Consider the following 27,243-nt stretch of genomic DNA (forward strand, 5'->3'; position numbering starts at 1 on the left):
TTTGCCAGAGAACACCAAGACTGGCAAATTCGCCACTGGCGCCCTGTGCTCTTCACAGATGAAAGCAGGTTCACACTGAGCACAAGTGACAGATGTGACAGTCTGGAGACGCCATGGAGAACGTTCTGCTGCTTGCAACATCCTCCAGCATGACCGGTTTGGTGGTGGGTCAGTCATGGTGTGGGGCGGCATTTCTTTGGGGGGCCGCACAGCCCTCCATGTGCTCGCCAGAGGTAGCCTGACTGCCAAACCGGTCAGAGGTAGCCTGACTGGGACATCATGTCTCACTCCATCCGCCAACGCCACGTTGCACCACAGACTGTCCAGGAGTTGGCGGATGCTTTCGTCCAGGTCTGGGAGGAGATCCTTCAGGAGACCATCCACCACCTCATCAGTAGCATGCCCAGTCGTTGCAGGGAGGTCATACAGGCACGTGGAGGCCACACACACTACTGAACCTCATTTTGACTTGTTTTAAGGACATTACATTAAAGTTGGATCAGCCTGTAGTGTGGTTTTCCACTTTAATTTTGAGCGTGACTCCAAATCTAGACCTCCATGGATTGATACATTTGATTTCCATTGATCATTTTTGTGTGATTTTGTTGTCAGTACATTCAACTATGTAAAGAAAAAAGTATTTAATAAGAATATTTCATTCATTCAGATCTAGGATGTGTTATTTTAGTGTTCCCTTTATTTTTTTTGAGCAGTGTTTAACAAACTCCAGCAAACTTTGAGTTGATCATCATCGTTTATTTCCCCATTATATATATTTTTATTTTACCTTTATTTAACTAGGCAAGTCAGTTAAGAACAAATTCTTATTTTCAATGGCGGCCTTGGAACAGTGGGTTAACTGCCTTGTTCAGGGCCAGAACGACAGACTTTTTACATCATTATAATGATGCTATACAGTTCCAATCTCTCCTGACTCTCCCCCTCCTACTCTCTCTCCTGCTCAGTACTAGAGTTTGGTTCCTGACTCTCCCCCTCCTACTCTCTCTCCTGCTCAGTACTAGAGTTTGGTTCCTGACTCTCCCCCTCCTACTCTCTCTCCTGCTCAGTACTAGAGTTTGGTTCCTGACTCTCCCCCTCCTACTCTCTCTCCTGCTCAGTACTAGAGTTTGGTTCCTGACTCTCCCCCTCCTACTCTCTCTCCTGCTCAGTACTAGAGTTTGGTTCCTGACTCTCCCCCTCCTACTCTCTCTCCTGCTCAGTACTAGAGTTTGGTTCCTGACTCTCCCCCTCCTACTCTCTCTCCTGCTCAGTACTAGAGTTTGGTTCCTGACTCTCCCTGCTTCTGAGAGACGGTGTCATGATGTAGTTGGCTGTGGATCTTCAGATGGACTATGCGATTGAAACACTTCTCACACTGCTGGCATTTGGAGCGCATGTGGGACCTGAGGTGTTTCTTTTCAGTGAACGAGCGTTGGCACAGCTGGCACGTTTGGGGTCTCTGCCTACTGTGGACGACTGTATGTTTCTGTAGGTGTTTAAACTGGCAGACGTCACAAATATATCTCTTTGGACCTCTGTGGCTCTGAAGGTGTCTGTCCCGTAGATTAATGTTCTTGAATCCTCTCACACTGATGGCACTTGGAAGGGCCTCTCCCCTGTGTGGAGGCGCATGTGGGACTTGAGGCGGCTCGGCTGGGCATGCCAGCGTCGGCACAGCTGGCACTTGTGGGGCTTCTGGCCACTGTGGCTCTGAAGGTGTCTGTCCCGTAGTCTAATGTTCTTGAATCTTTCTGAGCATTCTGAGCACTGATAAGGGTGCCGATGGTTCTCCTCGTGGGTAAACTTGTCCTCTTTGGTCCTGAATGGCACGAGGCAGAACTTACATGGGTAAACACAGCCTTTCTGATGGAGATGTCTGTGACACTTCAGACCCTGTTCACTCAGACAGCGTTTACCACAGTCTAGACAGCAGAACTTCTTGATCTTGTACGCACACAAATTATCCTCCTTAAAGTGACGCTTGCGCTCTCTCTCCTCCTCTTTCTCCTGCGCCGTCCCACAGTTTGTCTCCCGACTCTCCTGCTCCTGAGAGCCGGGGCCATGATAGAGTTGGATGTGGTTCTTTAGACCGACGCTGTAATTGAAAAACTTCTCACACTGATGGCACTTGTGGGGCTTCTGGCCACTGTGGAAGGCTGTCGTTGGACCTCTGTGGCTCTGAAGGTGTCTGTCCCGTAGTCTAATGTTCTTGAATCTTTCTGAGCATTCTGAGCACTGATAAGGATGCCGATGGTTCTCCTCGTGGGTAAACTTGTCCTCTTTGGTCCTGAATGGCTTGAGACAGAACTTACATGGGTAAACACAGCCTTTCTGATGTTCACTCAGACAGCGTTTACCACAGTCTAGACAGCGGAGCTTCTTAATCTTGTGCTCACACCAATGGTCCTTCTTGTGAGGAAAGATGCCACAGTCTGTACAGAGCAACCTATGAGGTTTTGTGTTGTGTTCACGTCGTACATGTTCCTTGAAGCTGGCCGGGTCCTCGAACTGCATGTAGAATCGGTCAAATCCAACAGCTTGTTGGACCTCACTCACACACACACCACAGGCGTACAGCTTCTTATGGCGCTGTGTGGTGCAGGCGAGTACAGGCTCGGCTCCACAGTCGGTGCACCACTCCACAAGTCTCTCTTCTTTCTCTATTCCGCTCTGAGAATTATCAACGTTGGCCTTTTCTGTTAGACCAGAGGAACCTGCCGTTTCCAAATCCTCAGAAGAATCAGACTCCATTACAATGTCTTCCTCGTCAGACGGCTCCCACTCGGTCTCATCTGATCTCTGCTTTCCCCTTTTCCTCCGAGGACAGACTTCTTCATCATAGTCACACATCTCCTCAGTGATTTCCATCGTCAACGAACAACTGTCATCCTGGTCTCTGTCCTTACATGGTTCCTCACGAAAAGAAACAAAAACACATTTTACTATCAGCATGTCTGCATCATTCTCTAAAAAGGTTCTGTGATGATGTCACTGAGGTAAATAACTAAATACCCACCTCTCCATCCAGTAGCTCTGTCTCTCTTTCTCCAGAGGTTTCCTCAGCAACAAAAGGCTGGCTCATCCACTTCCTGGTGTGACTGCATATTGGGCACATCTGAATGACAGAGAAGCTCCTCTGTTGACCCTGCAAGCTGAACTTGCACTCAAATCCACACCTCCTACACAACCGGAAGAGCTGCAGGAGACAGTCTCTGTTCACACACAGGTCACCACTCCTGTGGATGGAGGTGAAGTGACAATTAACAAAATGGTGCTCATCACAAAGTGCTGTTAATGTAAAAGCCACTTAAGACTAACTAAAAACAAAAACGCAACATGCAACAATTTCAAAGATTTTACTGAGTTAAAGTTCATATCAGGAAATCAGTCAATTTAAGTAAATAAATTAGGCCCTAATCTATGGATTTTACATGACTGGGAATACAGATATGCATCTGTTGGTCACAGACAGCTATAAACAAAAATGTAAAAAGTAGGGGCAGAGTTGATCAGGCTGTGGCCTGTGGAATGTTGTCCCACTCTTCTTCAATGGCTGTGCGAAGTTGCTGAATATTGGTGAGAACGGGAGCACGCTGTTGTACACGTAGATCCAGAGCGTTCCAAACATGCTCAATGGGTGACATGTCTGGTGAGTATGCAGGCCATGGAATAACTGGGACATTTTCAGCTTCCAGGAATTGTGTACAGATCATAGCGACATGGGGCCGTACATTATTATATTAGCGGGAACTGGAACATGCTGTCATACACATCGATCCAGAGCATCCCAAACATGCTCAATGGGTGACTGCTGGTGAGTATGGTTGGAAGAGATGGAGACCCCCGCACACTGTCGAAAAAAAGGAATAAATCCAAAACTGACGCTTGAATGCAAAATAAAGATGTTGATCATGTGACATATGCAATTATCATTAAAGTAAAAGCCAGGTGTGTGTTCCAATGATTTACACTGATGATGGCCTGAGGCCGAAATATTTGTGTTTTGTTTTCACCTTTTCATTTATGCACTTGTTGGACGTCCTGCCAAATTCTCTAAAACGACGGAGGTGGCTTATGGTAGAGAAATGAACATTACATTCTCTGGCAACAGCGCTGGTGGACATTCCTGCAGTCAGCATGCCAATTGTACGCTCCCTCAACTTGAGACAACTGTGGCATTGTGTTGTGTGACAAAACTGCACACTTTAACGTGGCCTTTTATTGTCCCCAGCACAAGGTACACCTGTGTAATGATCATGCTGTTTAATCAGCTTCTTCATATGCCACACCTGTCAGGTGGATGGATTATCTTGGCAAAAGGAGAAATGCTCACTAACAGGGATGTAAACAAATTTGGGCACAAAATTAGAGAGAAATATGCTATTTTTGTGCGTATGGAACATTTCTGGGATCTTTTATTTCAACACATGAAACGTGGGACCAACATTTTAAATGTTTTATATTTTTGTTCAGAATAGTTTTTAAGAAAAGATGGATGTCTCAAAAGGTTCCCGGTTATGTTCCGATCTCCTTCAGACATGTTGATATTTTGATGTATTTCCTGTATGTGGAATCATCAGTGAAGTGAATGTGGACTTACTCAGGAGAAACATCGACGCGGGTTCCACGAGGACGTGTTTGCATAGCTGTGGAAAATGAGATACATCGTTTCATATGTCACGCTGATATTTTACCCAGGGTTCACTGTGAACACATAAACAATTATATTATTCAAAAGGTGTAAAGTACAATGCCTTCGGAAAGTATTCAGACCCCTTGACTTTTTCCACATTTTGTTACATTACTTATTCTATATTTACTTTTTTTTCAGCAATCTACACACTATACCCCATAATGACAAAGCAAGAGAGCTGGCCGCCCGGCCAAACAGAGCAATCGGGGGAGAATGGCCTCAGTCAGGGAGATGACCAAGAACCTGATGGTCACTCTGACAGAGCTCTAGAGTTCCTCTGTGGAGATGGGAGAACCTTCCAGAAGGGCAACCATCTCTGCAGCACTCCACCAATCAGGCCTTTATGGTAGAGTGCTCAGACGGAAGCCACCCCTCAGTAAAATGCACATGACAGCCCGCTTGGAGTTTACCAAAAGGTACCTATAGACTCTCAGACCATGAGAAACAAGATTCTCTGGTCTGATGAAAAAAAGATTGAACTCTTTGACCTGAATGCCAAGCGTCACGTCTGGAGGAAACGTGGCACCATCCCTATGGTGAAGCATGGTGGTGGCAGCATCATGCTGTGGTGATGTTTTTCAGCGGCAGGGACTGGGAGACTAGTCAGGATTGAGGGAAAGATGAACGGAGCAAAATACAGAGAGATCCTTAATGAAAACCTGCTCCAGAGCGCTCAGGACCTCAGACTGGGGTAAAGGTTCACCTTCCAACAGGACAATGACCCTAAGCACACAGCCAAGACCACGCAGGAGTGGCTTTCGGACAAGTCTCTGAATGTTCTTGAGTGGCCCAGCCAGAGCCTGGACTTGAACCCGATCTCTGGAGAGACCTGCAAATAGCTGTGCAGCGACACTCCCCATCCAACCTGACAGAGCTTGAGAAGATGTGCAGAGAAGAATGGGAGAAGCTCCTCAAATACAGGGGTGCAAAGCTTGTAGCGTCATAGGGGCGGCAGATAACCAAGTGGTTAGAGCGTTGGGTCAGTAACCGAAAGGTTGCTGGATCTAATCCCTGAGCTGACAAGGTAAAAATCTGTCGTTCTGCCCCTGAACAAGGCAGTTAACCCACTGTTTCCCGGTAGGCAGTCATTGTAAATAAGAATTCATTTTTTATTGACTTGCCTTGTTAAATAAAATAACACAAAAAAAAAGTAAAAAATACCCAACAAGATTCGAGGCTGTAATTGCTGCCAAAGGTGCTTCCTCAAAGTAATTGAATAAAGGGTCTGAATACTTGTGTAAATGTGACATTTTGTAATCTAAAAATGTGTTTTTCCATTATGAATATAGTTATTGACGAGTAAGAAAACCCCATTTTAAACACATTTTAGAATAAGGCTGTAATGTAACAAAATGTAGAAAAAGTCAATGGGTCTGAATACTTAACGAATGCACTGTATTGTAAAGACGTGTGTGTGTGTGTGTGTGTATATATATATGTGTGTGTGTGTGTGTGTGTGTGTGTGTGTGTTGCATGGTATATGGTAACTTCAAAAGGTAGGATTCATATTGGGCTAACTATATAAAACAATCTCTTTCTGGTGCTCCTGACAGGGGGAGGGAGGGAGGTGTGTGTTTTCCTACCCTCATGGAGTGTCAGCACATGTGTGGCTTTTATTTTGGAATACTTCCTGTTAACAAAGCCTGCAGGACTTCTTTATCAGTGCATTTCCTGAAAATAAAACTCCTGACCGGCATTTTCAGTATCATTCAATAGATTTTCACCATCTACATCCAAACGACTCTTTTCAAAAGCTGGCTTTGAAATACATTCAAATATAAAGCATGCCGAGATAAAATGGTGATTAAATGCATTAATGATATCAATTTTGTCAGTAATAGGACCATAATCTAAATCAATTTATTGGGGGAGTGAAGAGGAGACACAAGACCCTTCAGTGATTTTAACAGCCAAAATGTAGCCGAGTTCCCTGTACATTCAGATAGTGATAATCAACATAATAATCTGATTTATTTTACCACTTTGACACGCAGATTTCTCAATTGCCTAAAAGACTGCCAGTCTGGGCCCGAGTCAGTGAATCTAGCTTTGGCCCAGGCAGCATCTCTGTTGTGTATGACTTCAGATAGCTCTGGACTGAAACAAGGGCAAGACTGATTTTTTATTCTGTTTTTTTAAAGGGAACATGTTTATCTACAACACAATTGAAAACCTTTGAGAAGTGGTTCAGAGCCAACTCAGGGTCAGGTATAGGTGCAATACAATCAAAGTCACCAAAATAAAGGTCTAAAAAAAAAAGGCCTGTCAATTGAAATCTTAAAAATTCCTTTTTGATAAAATGAGGTTTGGATCGAGGCATCTGTATACACCTGACACATACAATGGGACAGCGGTCACTAATATCCAAAGCAAATACCCCACTCCAAGCATATTTCTCTGGAGTATTTGTAAATATGACGTCAATCAAAGTACATTTTTTAGGGGCCTTTAAGTTTGGACGCGTGGGCTTTGTAATCAGCTGGGTCAAATTTAGATTAGTACAAATATCATTTAAACAGTCAGCATCCTGCCTTCTCCATGCAAGATTAAAATCTCTGGCGATCAACACCTCTGGGGTAGTAAAAATGGCAATTAAATCAGTGAGTTAGGTACAGATGGTGGACAATAAGATTCCTATAACTGTTATTTTTTAGTTTAAACCCAACTGAAGACTTAAAGCCAACAATTAATATAGTTTAGGACTGTTGGTAGCCTTTTAACAGAGACACAGAAAGAAGATTCCTTGTGTAAATATCAACACAACCACATCTTTGCCTTTCCTACCAGCCCTGAACACATTGTAACCATTCATAGAAACACCACCACCGTTACCTTTCCTACCAGCCCTGAACACATTGTAACCATCCATAGAAACACCACCACCGTTGCCTTTCCTACCAGCCCTGAACACATTGTAACCATCCATAGAAACACCACCACCGTTACCTTTCCTACCAGCCCTGAACACATTGTAACTATCCATAGAAACACCACCACCGTTGCCTTTCCTACCAGCCCTGAACACATTGTAACCATCCATAGAAACACCACCACCGTTACCTTTCCTACCAGCCCTGAACACATTGTAACCATCCATAGAAACACCACCACCGTTGCCTTTCCTACCAGCCCTGAACACATTGTAACCATCCATAGAAACACCACCAGTTACCTTTCCTATCAGCCCTGAACACATTGTAACCATCCATAGAAACACCACCACCGTTACCTTTCCTATCAGCCCTGAACACATTGTAACCATCCATAGAAACACCACCACCGTTACCTTTCCTATCAGCCCTGAACACATTGTAACCATCCATAGAAACACCACCACCGTTACCTTTCCTACCAGCCCTAAACACATTGTAACCATCCATAGAAACACCACCACCGTTGCCTTTCCTACCAGCCCTAAACACATTGTAACCATCCATAGAAACACCACCACCGTTACCTTTCCTACCAGCCCTAAACACATTGTAACCATCCATAGAAACACCACCACCGTTGCCTTTCCTATCAGCCCTAAACACATTGTAACCATCCATAGAAACACCACCACCGTTGCCTTTCCTACCAGCCCTGAACACATTGTAACTATCCATAGAAACACCACCACCGTTGCCTTTCCTACCAGCCCTGAACACATTGTAACTATCCATAGAAACACCACCACCGTTACCTTTCCTACCAGCCCTGAACACATTGTAACCATCCATAGAAACACCACCACCGTTGCCTTTCCTACCAGCCCTGAACACATTGTAACCATCCATAGAAACACCACCACCGTTGCCTTTCCTACCAGCCCTAAACACATTGTAACCATTCATAGAAACCTCAGAGTGCAGGGTTTTATCAGTTAACCAGGTCTCAGATACTATTTTAAAAAAATATCAGGGTCTGCCTGAGAGGCCCAGATTTTGACATGATCCATTGTAGGTAATAAACTACAAATATTAAAATGTAAAAATGTCAAACTTTTTCGGCATTTAAAATCATACAGAGTTTCAATACAAGTCAGATTACTTTGAGATTTCAGAACAACAGGAGACTCAAAGATTGAATTATACCAATTAGGAAAATAAAACAAAGTCGGAATAGCAATGATATTTCTCTGGTTCGCACCATTAGGCATGTCACCACTTTCAGATACAAAATGTGGAACTCTCATAGAGACCAAAGAGGACATGGTAAAAACTAGAGGTCGACCGATTTATGATTTTTCAACGCAGATACCGATGCGATTATTGGAGGACCAAAAATGCAGATACCGATTAATTAAAATCAATTTAGCCTGAAGTAAATAATGAAACATGTTCAATTTGTTTTAAATAATGCCAAAACAAAGTGTTGGAGAAGAAAGTTAAAGTGCAATATGTGCCATGTAAGAAAGCTAACGTTTCAGTTCCTTGCTCAGAACATATGAAAGCTGGTGGTTCCTTTTAACATGAGTCTTCAATATTCCCAGGTAAGAAGTTTTAGGTTGTAGTTATTATAGGAATTATAGGACTATTTCCCTCTATACCATTTGTATTTCATTAACCTTTGACTATTAGATGTTCTTATACGCATTTTAGTATTGCCAGTGTAACAGCATAGCTGCCAGTGTAACTCACTCCTCCCTGGGCTCGAACCAGCCACCATCGAAGCAGCGTTACCCATGCATAGCAAGGGGAATAACTACTACAAGGCTCAGAGCGAGTGACGTTTGAAGCGCTAACTAGCTAGCCATTTCACTTCGGTTACACCAGCCTCATCTCTACACCAGGAGTTGATAGGCTTGAAGTCAACAGCGCAATGCTTGACGCACAACGAAGAGCTGCTGGCAAAACACACAAAAGGGCTGTTTGAATGAATGTTTACGCGCCTGCTTCTGCCTACCACCCCTCAGTCAGATACTTAGATACTTGTATGCTGTCAGATTATATGCAACGCAGGACACGCTAGATAATATCTAGTAATATCATCAACCATGTGTAGTTAACTAGTGATTATGATTGATTGTTTTTTATAAGATAAGTTTAATGCTAGCTAGCAACTTACCTTGGCTTACTGCATTCGCGTAACAGGCAGGCTCCTTGTGGAGTGCAACGAGAGAGAGGCAGGTCGTTATTGCGTTGGACTAGTTAACTGTAAGGTTGTAAGATTGGGTCCCCCGAGCTGACAAGGTGAAAATCTGTCGTTCTGCCCCTGAACGAGGCCGTTAACCCACCGTTCCTAGGCCTTCATTGAAAATAAGAATGTGTTCTTAACTGACTTGCCTAGTTAAATAAAAGGTATAAAAAATAAATATTTTTATCGGCGCCCAAAAATACTGATTTCCAATTGTTATTAAAACTTGAAATCGGCCATTCCGATTAATCGGTCGACCTCTAGTAAAAACTGACTTACATGTCATGTTAATATTGTCCTCACGTCAATTTAGTTGACCAACTGAAGAGTAGGTTTCATGCAGTGTTGTCCCCTGACTGACACAATGACATACAGATCATTATGTAGTGTTGTCTCCTGACTGACACAATAACATACAGATCATTATGTAGTGTTGTCCCCTGACTGACACAATGACATACAGATCATTATGTAGTGTTGTCTCCTGACTGACCCAATGATATACAGATCATTATGTAGTGTTGTCTCCGGACTGACACAATGACACACAGATCATTATGTAGTGTTGTCCCCTGACTGACATACAGATCATTATGTAGTGTTGTCTCCTGACTGACATACAGATCATTATGTAGTGTTGTCTCCTGACTGACATACAGATCATTATGTAGTGTTGTCCCCTGACTGACATACAGATCATTATGTAGTGTTGTCCCCTGACTGACACACAGATCATTATGTAGTGTTGTCTCCTGACTGACATACAGATCATTATGTAGTGTTGTCTCCTGACTGACATACAGATCATTATGTAGTGTTGTCTCCTGACTGACACAATAACATACAGATCATTATGTAGTGTTGTCCCCTGACTGACACACAGATCATTATGTAGTGTTGTCTCCTGACTGACGCAATGACATACAGAACATTATGTAGTGTTGTCCCCTGACTGATATACAGACCATTATGTAGTGTTGTCTCCTGACTGACATACAGATCATTATGTAGTGTTGTCTCCTGACTGACATACAGATCATTATGTAGTGTTGTCTCCTGACTGACACAATAACATACAGATCATTATGTAGTGTTGTCTCCTGACTGACCCAATGACATACAGACCATTATGTAGTGTTGTCTCCTGACTGACATACAGATCATTATGTAGTGTTGTCTCCTGACCGACACAATAACATACAGATCATTATGTAGTGTTGTCTCCTGACCGACACAATAACATACAGATCATTATGCAGTGTTGTCTCCTGACTGACCCAATGACATACAGATCATTATGTAGTGTTGTCTCCTGACTGACCCAATGACATACAGACCATTATGTAGTGTTGTCTCCTGACTGACCCAATGACATACAGCACATTATGTAGTGTTGTCTCCTGGCTGACCCAATGACATACAGACCATTATGTAGTGTTGTCTCCTGACCGACACAATAACATACAGATCATTATGTAGTGTTGTCTCCTGACTGACACAATGACATACAGATCATTATGTAGTGTTGTCTCCTGACTGACACAATAACATACAGATCATTATGTAGTGTTGTCTCCTGACTGATATACAGACCATTATGTAGTGTTGTCTCCTGACTGACATACAGATCATTATGTAGTGTTGTCTCCTGACTGACATACAGATCATTATGTAGTGTTGTCTCCTGACTGACACAATGACATACAGATCATTATGTAGTGTTGTCCCCTGACTGACACAATGACACACAGATCATTATGTAGTGTTGTCTCCTGACTGACCCAATGATATACAGATCATTATGTAGTGTTGTCTCCTGACTGACATACAGATCATTATGTAGTGTTGTCTCCTGACTGACATACAGATCATTATGTAGTGCTGTCTCCTGACTGACACAATGACATACAGATCATTATGTAGTGTTGTCTCCTGACTGACATACAGATCATTATGTAGTGTTGTCTCCTGACTGACATACAGATCATTATGTAGTGCTGTCTCCTGACTGACACAATGACATACAGATCATTATGTAGTGTTGTCTCCTGACTGACCCAATGATATACAGATCATTATGTAGTGTTGTCTCCTGACTGACATACAGATCATTATGTAGTGTTGTCTCCTGACTGACATACAGATCATTATGTAGTGCTGTCTCCTGACTGACACAATGACATACAGATCATTATGTAGTGTTGTCTCCTGACTGACACACAGATCATTATGTAGTGTTGTCCCCTGACTGACATACAGATCATTATGTAGTGTTGTCCCCTGACTGACATACAGATCATTATGTAGTGTTGTCTCCTGACTGACATACAGATCATTATGTAGTGTTGTCTCCTGACTGACACACAGATCATTATGTAGTGTTGTCTCCTGACTGACACACAGATCATTATGTAGTGTTGTCTCCTGACTGACACAATGACATACAGAACATTATGTAGTGTATATTCCTTCCTCCCATTCCTCCAGCTAAATCACAGGTAGGCCTTTGCAAATATGAACAAATTAGCCCTTCCATGCAGTATTGTATTGTACAGTGTGAAGTTACATTTAAAACGTGTTGTATTCAATATAAGTGTGAATATCAGTGACAGGTTTTTAATTTAGCACGTGCGTGTAACGTTTAGGAAACGGGAACAAGCGTCCGAGGGACAGGGCGAGTCTTTGACACTCTGAATTTTCCCCCTGTGATACTTGGCCTGTTATCGTATCATGAGTAAAATGTTGCTATCGTGACAACACTACTAACGAATATCATTAGTTCAATTGTTTCACAAACCTTTATTTTTCCTTTGCACTTTGAAGAACTTCTTCGCAGAGAGCTGTGTGGACAGATCTGGAGTCAATTTCAATCATTCTGAACATCATAAAATAGTTAGTCCTCAACCAAACACCCATGATATACCCTCTTTCCCTGATAGCCTCTCCCACCCTCCCTGATAGCCTCTCCCACCCTCCCTGATAGCCTCTCCCACCTTCCCTCCCTGATAGCCTCTCCCTCCTTACCTCCCTGATAGCCTCTCCCTCCTTCCCTCCCTGATAGCCTCTCCCTCCCTCCCTCCTCCCTCCCTCCCTGATACCCTCTCCCTCCCTCCCTCCCTCCCTCCCTCCTTCCCTCCCTGATACCCTCTCCCTCCTTCCCTCCCTGATACCCTCTCCCTCCTTCCCTCCCTGATACCCTCTCCCTCCTTCCCTCCCTGATACCTCCTTCCCTCCCTCCCTGATACCTTCTTCCCTCCCTCCCTGATACCTCCTCCTTCCCTGATACCCCCCCCCTCCCTGATACCCCCTCCCTCCTTCCCTCCCTGATACCCTCTCCCTCCTTCCCTCCCTGATACCTCCTTCCCTCCCTCCCTGATACCTCCTTCCCTCCCTCCCTGATACCCTCTCCCTCCTTCCCTCCCTGATACCCTCTCTCTCCTTCCCTCCCTGATACCCTCTCCCTCCTTCCCTCCCTGATACCTCCTTCCCTCCCTCCCTGATACCCTCTCCCTCCCTCCCTCCCTGATACCCTCTCCCTCCTTCCCTCCCTGATACCCTCTCCTTCCCTCCCTCCCTGATACCCTCTCCCTCCTTCCCTCCCTGATACCCCCTCCCTCCTTCCCTCCCTGATACCCCCTCCCTCCTTCCCTCCCTGATTCCCTCCTTCCCTGATACCTCCTTCCCTCCCTCCCTGATACCCTCTCCCTCCCTCCCTCCCTGATACCCTCTCCCTCCCTCCCTCCCTGATACCCTCTCCCTCCTTCCCTCCCTGATACCCTCTCCCTCCCTCCCTCCCTGATACCCCCTCCCTCCCTCCCTCCCTGATACCCCCTCCCTCCCTCCCTGATACCTCCTTCCCTCCCTCCCTCCCTCCCTCCCTGATACCCCCTCCCTCCCTCTCAGATACTCCCCCCATCCCTCTGTATAGTAATGACCAGTTACAACTGTCTACCGATTTGGTTGCATTCCAGATATTCATTCCATCAAAAAATCTCACCCGTTTCCGCTGGACTGACTTCCTGTACGCAGTCTTGTTCTCCTTTTCATCATCCTCATCCTCATCCTGCTCCCTGGAGAACTGCCAGAACTCCTCGTCCGTCAGCGCAGCGGCATCTTCATCGTCACTGCCCGGCAACACAACAGTAGTCTCTGCTACACTCTCTCCAGACCAACCGTTATCTCCATCCTCCAGTGGCAAAGGTGGCATCTGTATACATGTAGAACATATGTGCAGTTATTAACCAGTGCAATGGAAAGAACCAATGGAATAGTCCCAAAAGTGCAAACTGAAAGGTGCAAACTAAAAATGGAGCACTTCTCAGTCACTATCAATGGGTCTAACCACAGCTACTTGGGTTGTGACGATATCAGTATCGCGATACTCCGAGGTATCGTGGCAAGGAAACAAAAGATGAAGAGGTTTTAATTTTCCTGAGGAAATCAGTCCTAATGTTGGAAATATTATTATGTTGTCAGATGTTTATTTTCCAAGCTACAGCACACATTTTGATATAAAGCAGGTTTAAAAGGACCAAAGAGTTTGGCATGCTTCGTGTTTTCTTTCGGAAAAAAAAAAGAAAAAAAAATCAAGTATCTCGATATCGCCACAACCCTAAAACCACCATTTTAGTTGGTGGGTTAAGCCACACAGTAACAGGAATTTTCCACCAAGACCTGACATAAAGTATAGTCATGATGGAAGGGTCTGACTGCTGAAACAACTGGGGAGGAATACACTGTGGAATAATGCTACAACTATGTACAGTGCCTTCTCGAAAGTATTCATACCCAATGACTTATTCTACAGTTTGTTGTGTTACAGCCTGATTTCAAAATGGATTCAATTGATTTTCTCTCACCCATCTACACACAATCCCTCAAAGACTAATTGAAAACATGTTTTTAGAAATGTTTGCAAATTTTGTGAAAATAAGATAAAGAAATCTAATTTACACTTGTACACACCTCTGAGTCAATACATGTTAGAATCACCTTTGGCAACAATTACAGCTGTGAGTCTTTCTGGGTACGTCTCTAAGACAGGGATGGCAAACTCCTTCCATGGAAGGCTGAGTGTCTTCTGGTTTCTCCATTTAATGTGTCCAATTAAGACCTATATGGTTCCTATCTAATCGGTGACCATAATTAATCAAGTAAGTACAAGGGAGGAGTGAAAACCCACACACTCAGCCCTCTGTGGAGTGAGTTGGACACCAGGCTCTATGAGCTTTGGACACCTGGATTGTACAATATTTGTACATTATGTTATTTTTAATTCTTCAAACTCTTTCAAATTGGTTGCTGATAATTGCTAGAAAGCCATTTTCAAGTCTTGCCATAGATTTTCAAGCCGATTTAAGTAAAAACTATAACTAGGCCACACAGGAACATTCAATGTTGTCTTGGTAAGCAACTGGCCTTGTGTTTTACGTTATTGTCCTGCTGAAAGGTGAATTTGTCTCCCAGTGTCTGTTGGAAAGCAGACTGAACCATGTTTCCTCTAGGATTTTGCCTGTGCTTAGCTCTATTCCGTTTACCTTTTATCCTAAAAAACTCCCTTGTCCTTATGACAAGCATTCCCATAACATGATGCAGCCACCACTATGCTTGAAAATATGAAGAGGGGTACTCAGTAATGTGTTGTATTGGATTTACCCCAAACATAACATTTGTTTTCAGGACGTAAAGTTAATTTCATTGCAATATTTTTGGCAGTTTTACTTTAGTGCCTTATGGCAAACAGGATGCATGTTTTAGAATGTTTTATTCTGTACAGGCTTCCTTCTCTTCACTCTGTCAATTAGGTTCGTATTGTGGAGTAACTACAATGTTGTTGATGCATCCTCAGGTTTCTCCGATCACAGCCATTAAACTCAGTAACTGTTTTAAAGTCACCATTGGCCTCATGGTGAAATCCCACAATCCAAAGTGTAATTAATAACTTCACCATGCTCAAAGGGATATTCAATGTCAATTTATTTGTATTTTTTACCCATCTACCAATAGGTGCCCTTCTTTGCGAGGCATTGGAAAACCTCCCTGGTCTTTGTGGTTGAATCTGTGTTTGAAATTCACTTCTCGACTGATGAACCTTACAGATAATTGTATGTGTGGGGTACAGAGATGAGGGACCTTACAGTATGTGTGGGGTACAGAGATGAGGGACCTTACAGTATGTGTGGGGTACAGAGATGAGGGACCTTACAGTATGTGTGGGGTACAGAGATGAGGGACCTTACAGTATGTGTGGGGTACAGAGATGAGGGACCTTACAGTATGTGTGGGGTACAGAGATGAGGGACCTTACAGTATGTGTGGGGTACAGAGATGAGGGACCTTACAGTATGTGTGGGGTACAGAGATGAGGGACCTTACAGTATGTGTGGGGTACAGAGATGAGGGACCTTACAGTATGTGTGGGGTACAGAGATGAGGGACCTTACAGTATGTGTGGGGTACAGAGATGAGGAACCTTACAGTATGTGTGGGGTACAGAGATGAGGAACCTTACAGTATGTGTGAGGTCCAGAGATTAATTTACCTGTGTGGCTGCAAGTCAAATAGCATTGCACTTCTGTTGTCATCTGATAAATTAAGCTATTTTCCACCGAATACGTTGCACTAATGTATTTTCTGTGAAGGAAAACTATAGTTGCACATCCCTGATCACTAGGGGCGGCAGGGTAGCCTAGTGTGTGTTGGACTAGTAACCGAAAGGTTGCAAGTTCAAATCCCAGAGCTGACAAGGTACAAATCTGTCGTTCTGCCCCTGAACAGGCAGTTAACCCACTGTTCCCCAGTAGGCCGTCATTGAAAAGAAGAATTTGTTCTTAACTGACTTGCCTAGTAAAATAAAGTTAAAATAAACTCTATTGAAACAAAAAAAACACTCTCAATATAAAACGCGACCCCGTCAATACACAGCTTTCTCCTGTTGTGCTATTTACACAACACACGTGACTGGCTCAACTGTTCTGGGGGAACTCACGGTAAAGCTTCATATTGTAAAATAACGTGACTGGCTCAACTGTTCTGGGGGAACTCACGGTAAGGCTTCATAATGTAAAACACACGTGACTGGCTCAACTGTTCTGGGGGAACTCACAGTAAAGCTTCATAATGTAAAACACACGTGACTGGCTCAACTGTTCTGGGGGAACTCACGGTAAGGCTTCATAATGTAAAATAATGTGACTGGCTCAACTGTTCTGGGGGAACTCACGGTAAAGCTTCATAATGTAAAACACACGTGACTGGCTCAACTGTTCTGGGGGAACTCACGGTAAGGCTTCATAATGTAAAATAATGTGACTGGCTCAACTGTTCTGGGGGAACTCACGGTAAAGCTTCATAATGTAAAATAATGTGACTGGTAAAATGCAGAACGCAATATGCTTTATCTATATGCTATATCTTGTTGCACAAGTTCACTGCAGGTATTTACTGTAAAAGTAACTACAAATATTCACATGTAATTGAAAAACATTTTCAGATGGTATTGAAAAACCATCCCGTGGATATTTCCATATACCCGGTATACGGTTTATATGGTATACCGCCCAAGCTTGAAGCTGATCCTGGATCTGTACCTAGGGGAAACTTGCCCCTGGATACCACAAGAGGTTGCTGTCTGACCTTCACAGTCTGTGTTGAAAAAGCAACAGGAACTACAGCAGGTTGTTGGACCACTGATGTTGACATCTGGGATGCTGCTCCTGTTGTTGTTGTACCAGGCTCACATTTTGGTTTGGCACCAAGTCTGCCAACTGCACTCTACAATGGGGACAAGAGAAAAAGGAAGGGAGAGTTGTCATAACACACAAAACTCATTGCGCCCCCGAAAAAAGGCCTTCTACAGTGGCGTAAAAGGGTGACACTTCAAGACTGTGGAGTGAGTCCCCCCCCCCACACTCACTCCACAGCGACCAAGTGGTTGAGTTAAGCACAACTGCAGATCCGAGTCCAACGGCAACATTATAAAGGACGTCGCACTGCTTTCTAGTAGCGAGTCCAGCTCCCCCTTGATACCAAGATTCAAACTCCGGTCCTCTGCTTTGCAAACATACATGACCTCCCTGGTGAAGCCTTCCAACCCATCGTGCTTTTGGAAAAGGCCTTCTATTGCACAGGGGGAAACACTTCAAGGTTGAGGAGGGACTTTCACAGTTCCTCATCTGCTACACTCCCATTGCTTTACGGATATCAGACCTGCAACACAATGCTGTGCATTCTTCTTTTGATTTGTTTATATTTTTCATTTGTTTTTTATTTTTACACCAAAGACAAAACATACACACATGAACAACAACTACATCTTCTCTGCCCATCCCTAGTGCCTGGCCACACACCCCATCCCTAGTGCCTGGCCACACACCCCATCCCTAGTGCCTGGCCACACCCCCCATCCCTAGTGCCTGGCCACACCCCCCATCCCTAGTGCCTGGCCACACCCCCATCCCTAGTGCCTGGCCACACCCCATCCCTAGTGCCTGGCCACACACCCCATCCCTAGTGCCTGGCCACACACCCCATCCCTAGTGCCTGGCCACACACCCCATCCCTAGTGCCTGGCCACACCCCCATCCCTAGTGCCTGGCCACACCCCCATCCCTAGTGCCTGGCCACACACCCCATCCCTAGTGCCTGGCCACACACCCCATCCCTAGTGCCTGGCCACACACCCCATCCCTAGTGCCTGGCCACACACCCCATCCCTAGTGCCTGGCCACACACCCCATCCCTAGTGCCTGGCCACACACCCCATCCCTAGTGCCTGGCCACACCCCCATCCCTAGTGCCTGGCCACACCCCCCATCCCTAGTGCCTGGCCACACCCCCCATCCCTAGTGCCTGGCCACACCCCCCATCCCTAGTGCCTGGCCACACCCCCCATCCCTAGTGCCTGGCCACACCCCCCATCCCTAGTGCCTGGCCACACCCCCCATCCCTAGTGCCTGGCCACAGCCCCCATCCCTAGTGCCTGGCCACAGCCCCCATCCCTAGTGCCTGGCCACAGCCCCCATCCCTAGTGCCTGGCCACACCCCCCATCCCTAGTGCCTGGCCATACCCCCCATCCAAAGTGCCTGGCCACAGCCCCCATCCCTAGTTCCTGCATTATTGTTTGCCACATGGCCTGAAACTGCACCATTTTGTTTATCTCCATAACCCACGCACTTTCAACATTTAGATCATAAATAATTACATTTTTCATTGTGTTAATGATGGCGGATTGATTGATTTGCAAGTTTGTTTTTTTCAAGATGAGTGATGAAAAGAGACTCATCCAACCCACCGGGTATCTCACTACACCCCCATATGACATGTCTTGAAATATGCAGACAGACGGATTAAAAGTACGTTTACATTGAAATACTTCTGACGGACAACTTTCTAGCTCCGCCCACAACTTCCGGACTTCATATCATTCCCAGAAAGCATTGATTATTGAGTCATTATTAGTTTTACACTTAAGACGTGACTCTGCCATTGTGCTGTAGAATTTGTGAACTTTGTCACTTGTATAATTAAGCTCTAAGGCATGAGGGGGTGTGGTATATTGGCCATATACCACAAGCCCTACAGGTGCCTTACTGCTACTATAAACTGGTTACCGAAGTAATTGGAGCAGTAAAAATACATATTTTGTCATACCCATGGTATATGGTCTGATTGGTCCAATCAGCATTCAGGGCTCAAATCACCCAGTTTATAATCAATTATATACATTAGTTTATACTGCATTAAGCTTACATTTTCCTTAACTGTAATTTCATTCGTTCTGCTCCAACTTTCCCTCCATCTTGTGCCAACATCAGTTATTTTTAAGTCTTGGTTCCAATAGTTTTTTTTTCCCCCTAAGAGATTGTCTGTTAGATATGCTCTCTGCAAGGTTTTGTATATATGACCTATCATCTGAACATCATTTTCTGACTCAAATAAGATTCCCTCAAGGTTGCTCTGATGTCTCATTTCAAGTCAAAATGTTGTATATATATATATATATATAATATGTAACTTTTAAGTTTAAACTATCTACATTAGTCAGTCCAAAATTACTTATTAGTTTTGTCATGGAAATAAATGTATTTCCTGTTACCAAGGCATTTCCTCTTTCTATGCCTTTAGTTTTCTATGTGGACCAATTTATCTTTGAAATCGGAAAAGCTATCCAAGGACTTTTACATAAGGTTGCGTTGTTAGGAAGTGATATTGGTTCATTTTCTTCCATATTGTTCTAGTGTTCTATATTGTTCTAGTGTTCTATATTGTTCTAGTGTTCTATATTGTTCTAGTGTTCTATATTGTTCTATAGTGTTCTATATTGTTCTAGTGTTCTATAGTGTTATAGTGTTCTATATTGTTCTAGTGTTCTATATTGTTCTAGTGTTCTATATTGTTCTAGTGTTCTATATTGTTCTAGTGTTCTATATTGTTATAGTGTTCTATATTGTTATAGTGTTCTATATTATTCTAGTGTTCTATATTGTTATAGTGTTCTATATTGTTATAGTGTTCTTAACTATGATATTGTTCATGTTCTTAGCTTTATCCTTTGAAAACAGATACGTCTAAAAGATTCTGGGGATGAGAATGAGCATCTTCAATATGTCCCCATTGTTCCACATTAGTGCATTTAACTATACTGTATGTAGCAAGTAAAAGCCCCTGTGTTGGGATAGCTGATACAAGTCTGGGAGGTTAAACCCATCTTCAATATGTTCCATTGTTCCACGTTAGTGCATTTAACTATACTGTATGTAGCAAGTAAAAGCCCTGGGTTGGGAGAGCTATATTGTCTGGGAGGTTAAACCCATCTTCAATATGTACCCATTGTTCCACATTAGTGCATTTAACTATACTGTATGTAGCTAAGTAAAAGCCCCTGGGTGGGAGAGCTGATACAAGTCTGGGAGGTTAAACCCATCTTCAATATGTACCCATTGTTCCACATTAGTGCATTTAACTATACTGTATGTAGCAAGTAAAAGCCCTGGGTGGGAGAGCTGATACAAGTCTGGGAGGTTAAACCCATCTTCTATATGTCCCCATTGTTCCACATTAGTGCATTTAACTATACTGTATGTAGCAAGTAAAGCCCTGGGTGGGAGAGCTGATACAAGTCTGGGAGGTTAAACCCATCTTCAATATGTACCCATTGTTCCACATTAGTGCATTTAACTATACTGTATATGAAATGTAGCAAGTAAAAGCCCTGGGTGGGAGAGCTGATACGTGAAAAGTCTGGGAGGTTAAACCCATCTTCAATATGTCCCCATTGTTCCACATTAGTGCATTTAACTATACTGTATGTAGCAAGTAAAAGCCCTGGGTGGGAGAGCTGATACAAGTCTGGGAGGTTAAACCCATCTTCAATATGTACCCATTGTTCCACGTTAGTGCATTTAACTATACTGTATGTAGCAAGTAAAAGCCCCTGGGTGGGAGAGCTGATACAAGTCTGGGAGGTTAAACCCATCTTCAATATGTACCCATTGTTCCACGTTAGTGCATTTAACTATACTGTATGTAGCAAGTAAAAGCCCCTGGGTGGGAGAGCTGATACAAGTCTGGGAGGTTAAACCCATCTTCAAACTTAGGAAGTTGTAAAACTTTCCTTTTTAAAAAATGTTTTATTCTATGCATTTGATTGGCCCATATAAATATGACCAAGTATACTTTTTAAAGAATGACTTTGATGGGGCAGTTGGCAATATAAATACTACAGCTTTGTCAGCCATGCCAATACCTCAAATAAATACTACAGCTTTGTCAGCCATGCCAATACCTCAATTAAAAATACTACAGCTTTGTCAGCCATGCCAATATCTCAAATAAATACTACAGCTTTGTCAGCCATACCAATATCTCAAATAAATACTACAGCTTTGTCAGCCATGCCAATATCTCAAATAAATACTACAGCTTTGTCAGCCATACCAATATCTCAAATAAATACTACAGCTTTGTCAGCCATGCCAATATCTCAAATAAATACTACAGCTTTGTCAGCCATGCCAATATCTCAAATAAATACTACAGCTTTGTCAGCCATGCCAATATCTCAAATAAATACTACAGCTTTGTCAGCCATGCCAATACCTCAAATAAATACTACAGCTTTGTCAGCCATGCCAATACCTCAAATAAATACTACAGCTTTGTCAGCCATGCCAATACCTCAAATAAATACTACAGCTTTGTCAGCCATGCCAATACCTCAAATAAATACTAAAACTGTCAGCCATGCCAATACCTCAAATAAATACTACAGCTTTGTCAGCCATGCCAATACCTCAAATAAATACTAAAACTGTCAGCCATGCCAATACCTCAAATAAATACTACAGCTTTGTCAGCCATGCCAATACCTCAAATAAATACTACAGCTTTGTCAGCCATGCCAATACCTCAAATAAATACTAAAACTGTCAGCCATGCCAATACCTCAAATAAATACTACAGCTTTGTCAGCCATGCCAATACCTCAAATAAATACTACAGCTTTGTCAGCCATGCCAATACCTCAAATAAATACTACAGCTTTGTCAGCCATGCCAATACCTCAAATAAATACTAAAACTGTCAGCCATGCCAATACCTCAAATAAATACTACAGCTTTGTCAGCCATGCCAATACCTCAAATAAATACTACAGCTTTGTCAGCCATGCCAATACCTCAAATAAATACTTCAGCTTTGTCAGCCATGCCAATACCTCAAATAAATACTACAGCTTTGTCAGCCATGCCAATACCTCAAATAAATACTACAGCTTTGTCAGCCATGCCAATACCTCAAATAAATACTTCAGCTTTGTCAGCCATGCCAATACCTCAAATAAATACTTCAGCTTTGTCAGCCATGCCAATACCTCAAATAAATACTACAGCTTTGTCAGCCATGCCAATACCTCAAATAAATACTAAAACTGTCAGCCATGCCAATACCTCAAATAAATACTAAAACTGTCAGCCATGCCAATACCTCAAATAAATACTAAAACTATCAGCCATGCCATTATGAAGAGGTTGAATTTTACCTGTAAGATTATTACATTTAATTAGATCTGCTTTCATATTGTTGAGTAATGGAATAAAGTTACCTTAATATATTTGTTGTCACTTATTAAACATCCTAAGTATTAAATAAAAAAGAAGTGCCACTTTAAGGATCGCTGTAGATTGTAGATTGTGAGTTATTTTTGATGTTTCCTATTGCCCTTATTTCAGTTTTTCACTGTGCATTCTAAGCATATTTTTAGGCAACTCGTTGCAAATGCATATACACAAGAGGTTGCAGTCTGACCTTCACAGTCTGTGTTGAAAAAGCAACAGGAACTACAGCAGGTTGTTGGACCACTGATGTTGACATCTGGGATGCTGCTCCTGTTGTTGTTGTACCAGGCTCACATTTTGGTTTGGCACCAAGTCTGCCAACTGCACTCTACAATGGGGACAAGAGAAAAAGAAGGGAGAGATGTCATAACACAGTGGACATTCTCCATGCATGCTACTGTAAAAATACCACGCTGCTTGCTTAGCGAGTACCGCTTCCCCCTAATTCAGGGGGAAGTCAGGACCTCTTCCTCAAACACGTGACCGCCTTTGTGATGCGTTACAATCCATGCGCCACCAAAAAAGGCCTTCTTCAATGGCGCAAGGGGTGACACTACAGGATTAGGAGTGAGTTTCCCAGTTCCCCATATGCTACACTACCATGCTTTAAGGATATCAGACCTGGAGGCAACACTGTGCATTTTAAGCATATTATTGGGGGACTTATTGCAAATGCATATGAGCAAGAAGCTGCAGTCTGACCTTCACAGTCTGTGTTGAAAAAGCAACAGGAACTACAGCAGGTTGTTGGACCACTGATGTTGACATCTGGGATGCTGCTCCTGTTGTTGTTGTACCAGGCTCACATTTTGGTTTGGCACCAAGTCTGCCAACTGCACTCTACAATGGGACAAGAGAAAAAGAAGGGAGAGTTGTCATAACATTCTCCATGTGTGCAACCCATAGAGATCGTATATTAAATGACTAGAGGGGCTGTGTCATAAACCTTCAAAGTTCCAGAATGGTATGATAATAGAAGCCATTTTGGGGAGAAATCCAAACCAGTCTAATAGGAATGAACGCAGTAAAGGCCGTGCTATGTGGAATACTTGGGACGTCCCTACCCCATTGAAGTTGACATATTAAAATGGGGTTAAGGTTAAGTAAGGGTTAGGGTAAGGGATAAGGTTAGAGTTTAGGATAGGGATGTCCCAAGGATGCTGGATAGCACTGACCGTAAAGGCCTAGGTGATGCATTTCATGCTTTCTATTTATGCAGGAAAATAAAAGTTTGGCATGTGATATTACAGAACCTTTGTCACCTTAAAATATTGTCATATAAGTATAAATACAGTTTATACAGGTTTTATACCAATTTTCTTTATACATTTCCTCTAAAATATACAGTATGTAAACAGTATCAATGTTGGTTTTCTTGGAAAGGTGGGAAAATAAGCAATAAGGCCATGAGGGAGTGCCTGGACACAGCCCTTAACCGTGGTATATTGGTTATATACCACAACCCTCTGAGGTGCCTTATTGCTATAAACTGGTTACACACATAATTAGATCAGTAAATATAAATGTTGTCACACCCATGGTCTCATATACCACAGCTGTCAGCCTAATCAACATTCAGGACTCGAACCATCCAGTTTATAATATGATACAATATCAGAACTTGTTGCATTTAAAAACTTGTCTAAACCCTAACAACTGATTTCAGCCAGTGTTTGTAGCCTGAAATCTGTATATAATGACATTGGTAACCTAATGCTCATGTCTCCACCCTAACAATGGGAGTTCTTGTCCCAAAAGCAACAGGCTTAGGTACAAAATTAAGTCCATAGGCATTGGGTTTACATGTATTCTGGGCAGATTGAGGCGAGTGAAACCTCTCGTTTCGCCACTTCCTCTCTGGTATAGTTGTGGATTGACTGCATTGTTGGCACATTTGGCAATTAATTTGAAAAGATGTATGGAATCATTCCACTGAAGCTGGCAGGCTAAATCTTAAGGCTACAGCATACAATTACATTATAGACGATTCTGTGTTTCCAACTTTGTGGCAACAGTTTGGGAAAGGCCCTGTCCTGTTTCAGCATGACAATGCCCTAGTACATGAAGAGAGGTCCATACAGAAATGGTTTGTCGAGATCGGTGTGGAAGAACTTGACTGGCCTTCACAGAGCCCTGACCTCAACTCCATTGAACACCTTTGGGATGAATTGGAACGCCGGCTGCGAGCCAGGACTAATCCCCTAACATCAATGGTCGACCTCACTAATGCTCTTGTTGCTGAATGGAAGCAAGTCCCCGCAGCAATGTTCCAACATCTAGTGGAAAGTCTTCCCAGAACAGTGGAGGCTGTTGTAGTGGGGAAAATCAACTCTATATTAAGCGCCATGATTTTGGAATGAGATGTTAAACAAACAGGTGTCCACATACTTTTGACAATGTAATGTAGTTTGTCCATTCTGGTATTCTAATTCCTAATTCTATGATGCTAAAAGTTTAAGAATATGTATCAGACCTGCATCACAACACTGCACTCGTATAGTTGCAAGTACTACATTGTTGTAGTTGATAAACAGCCCTGGCATGTTTGATTATGAAAACTATGACACAGATGATACATTTTCATTGGATCAAAATACTGGGAAATTGAGTCTTTGGGGGAAAAAGAAACAAAAACTGTATGTTTACCAAGCCGAATTTTTCGCAATGGGAGCACTAACGTCCCGTTTTGGTGGAAGGGTTTCTCAGGGGATTTCGCAAACCTACCAGAAACATTTCACTTCCGGCCGCATTCAAATGTTTTCTGTGTGGCTGAATTCTCTTCCAAATGTAATCATTCCATGGAAATATGGTGGGAATCGCGGTGGATTTGAGCTTTTTCTTATGTTTGGCGCCCATCGTCTCTGCCATCAAATCCTTTTCATATTCCTCTGGTCTGAAGTGGTGTTCACACACTAAGAAATATTTATGCCTTTCCATTGGTAAATTTACATCCTTTTGTATGGCAGCTAACCATCGTCTGCATCTTTGCACATCATTCGCCGGCAAGCAATGATAAAGAATATCTTCATCTTCCTGTGTGTTACAACCCGGTACGGCACACCAACCCACCATTATCACCGTGCTATCAAGTCAGTTTCAGTCGACTCTCTTTGGTAAACTAACGTTAACAAGCAGACCTTTCGGGTAGTCTCCCTCTGTAGACGTGAGGCCTCTCACATTAACAATATTTCAGCATATGTCTGCACAGATACAACAAAACGATATTATAAGGGATATAAATATATGAACGCAAACATCCGTTTGGTATACTCAGACGGAACTGTGCGCGCAGGATATCCGGTGTGTTACTTCGTTCATTGCTATATGGAATCATTGGGACGTACATACGCTATTTCTGACGTTTAAAATTGTATTATTTTGAACTAGGCAAGTCAGTTAAGAACAAATTCTTACTTACAATGACGGCCTAACCCGGACGACGCTAGGCCAATTGTGCGCCGCCCTATGGGGCTCCCATTCACGGCCGGTTGTGATACAGCCTTGAATCGAACCAGGGTCTGTAGTGACGCCTCTAACACTGAGTTTGCAGTGCCTTAGCATTTACTCCAAACGGAAAACGTTTTGCAAAGAAAACAAGAGTGTCTATTAGACAAATACAGACAGGTCCCGCCCCGTTTCGTTCGTTCGTTTTCGTTGCAAGACGTAATGAATACACCCCAGGTGTAAACGTCCCCACCGGACACAATGGGCGCGTTCGACATTGCAGCGCGCTTTAAAGGGGAGATTGACTAATCTACCATTCACCTTGCATCATAAAAAAACTCCTCAATAGTATTTGTAGATCAGTTAGTCGCGTCATAAATGTACCCGATACAGCACGGTTTTGATGCTGTCGAACACAGGCCAACGTGTGTGTGTGTGTGTGTGTATAGTAGTCTTATCACGGGGGTTGTCAATTTCCAGTCAAATTGGGCTACTTTCAAAAAGATGTCTTGGGTGAAAATTATATTGCTCATCTTCTAAATTGTCATTATCTATTAATTTCACTGTGACCTGCTGCTGACTGTCAGGCAGCTGTTGTTGAGTGAGTGAGTGAGTTTACTGGCTAGACACGGTTCTACTGTCTGAAATGGACAGAATATGGGTGAAAATATTGCAAATACCGGGAAAGAGAACAGGGTAAATTGAAATGGATAAAGAGCATCACAGGAGAACAATCAGACTTACACAGATGAAAAGAAATCAATTATCCACAGAACAAAATGCACAGCGCCAAGGAGTTAAACTTTACAGACAAATGACAGAAGGAAGTGGCAGCAGTAGCAACTTGTATGGGGATCACTAGCATGTACCTC

The 27,243-nt window shown here is 43.1% G+C and overlaps 2 protein-coding genes and 1 long non-coding RNA gene across 19 annotated transcripts; all 3 read right to left on the reverse strand.

Annotated features, from left to right (window-relative positions):
* Positions 1–741: 741 nt before the first annotated feature.
* Positions 742–26,520, reverse strand: LOC118401749 (zinc finger protein 235-like). Of its 8 annotated transcripts, none has more exons than XM_052476046.1 (9): positions 26,346–26,516; positions 23,630–23,767; positions 23,118–23,255; positions 17,447–17,584; positions 13,809–14,018; positions 12,609–12,651; positions 4,601–4,646; positions 3,017–3,236; positions 742–2,913 (listed from the first exon to the last, which is right to left on the reverse strand). In XM_052476046.1, the coding sequence occupies exons 2-9, from the start codon at positions 23,693–23,695 to the stop codon at positions 1,585–1,587; spliced, it is 2,190 nt and encodes a 729-aa protein (XP_052332006.1). In that variant the 5' UTR covers positions 23,696–23,767; positions 26,346–26,516; the 3' UTR covers positions 742–1,584. The 8 variants fall into 8 exon arrangements, with proteins under 8 accessions (XP_052332006.1, XP_052331999.1, XP_052332007.1 ...); XM_052476039.1 differs by lacking the exon at positions 26,346–26,516 and adding an exon at positions 25,652–26,227; XM_052476047.1 differs by lacking the exon at positions 23,630–23,767 and having other exon boundaries at positions 26,346–26,520.
* On the reverse strand, positions 6,803–12,598 carry LOC127910916 (uncharacterized). Of its 10 annotated transcripts, none has more exons than XM_052476060.1 (4): positions 8,379–12,598; positions 7,866–8,321; positions 7,754–7,810; positions 6,803–7,696 (listed from the first exon to the last, which is right to left on the reverse strand). In XM_052476060.1, exons 1-4 carry the CDS (start codon positions 8,527–8,529, stop codon positions 7,410–7,412), a joined length of 951 nt encoding a protein of 316 aa, XP_052332020.1. In that variant the 5' UTR covers positions 8,530–12,598; the 3' UTR covers positions 6,803–7,409. The 10 variants fall into 10 exon arrangements, 6 of the variants coding, with proteins under 6 accessions (XP_052332020.1, XP_052332019.1, XP_052332016.1 ...); XM_052476059.1 differs by having other exon boundaries at positions 6,803–7,582; positions 7,640–7,810; XR_008076777.1 differs by having other exon boundaries at positions 6,803–7,810; positions 7,866–8,036.
* Positions 15,771–17,440, reverse strand: LOC127910919 (uncharacterized). Its single transcript, XR_008076781.1, has 2 exons — positions 16,284–17,440; positions 15,771–16,215 (listed from the first exon to the last, which is right to left on the reverse strand). It is a non-coding gene; the product is annotated as an uncharacterized LOC127910919 (long non-coding RNA).
* Positions 26,521–27,243: the final 723 nt, after the last annotated feature.

The sequence above is a fragment of the Oncorhynchus keta genome, chromosome 23 (assembly GCF_023373465.1).
Source record: "Oncorhynchus keta strain PuntledgeMale-10-30-2019 chromosome 23, Oket_V2, whole genome shotgun sequence".
NCBI classification, from domain to species: Eukaryota; Metazoa; Chordata; class Actinopteri; order Salmoniformes; family Salmonidae; genus Oncorhynchus; species Oncorhynchus keta.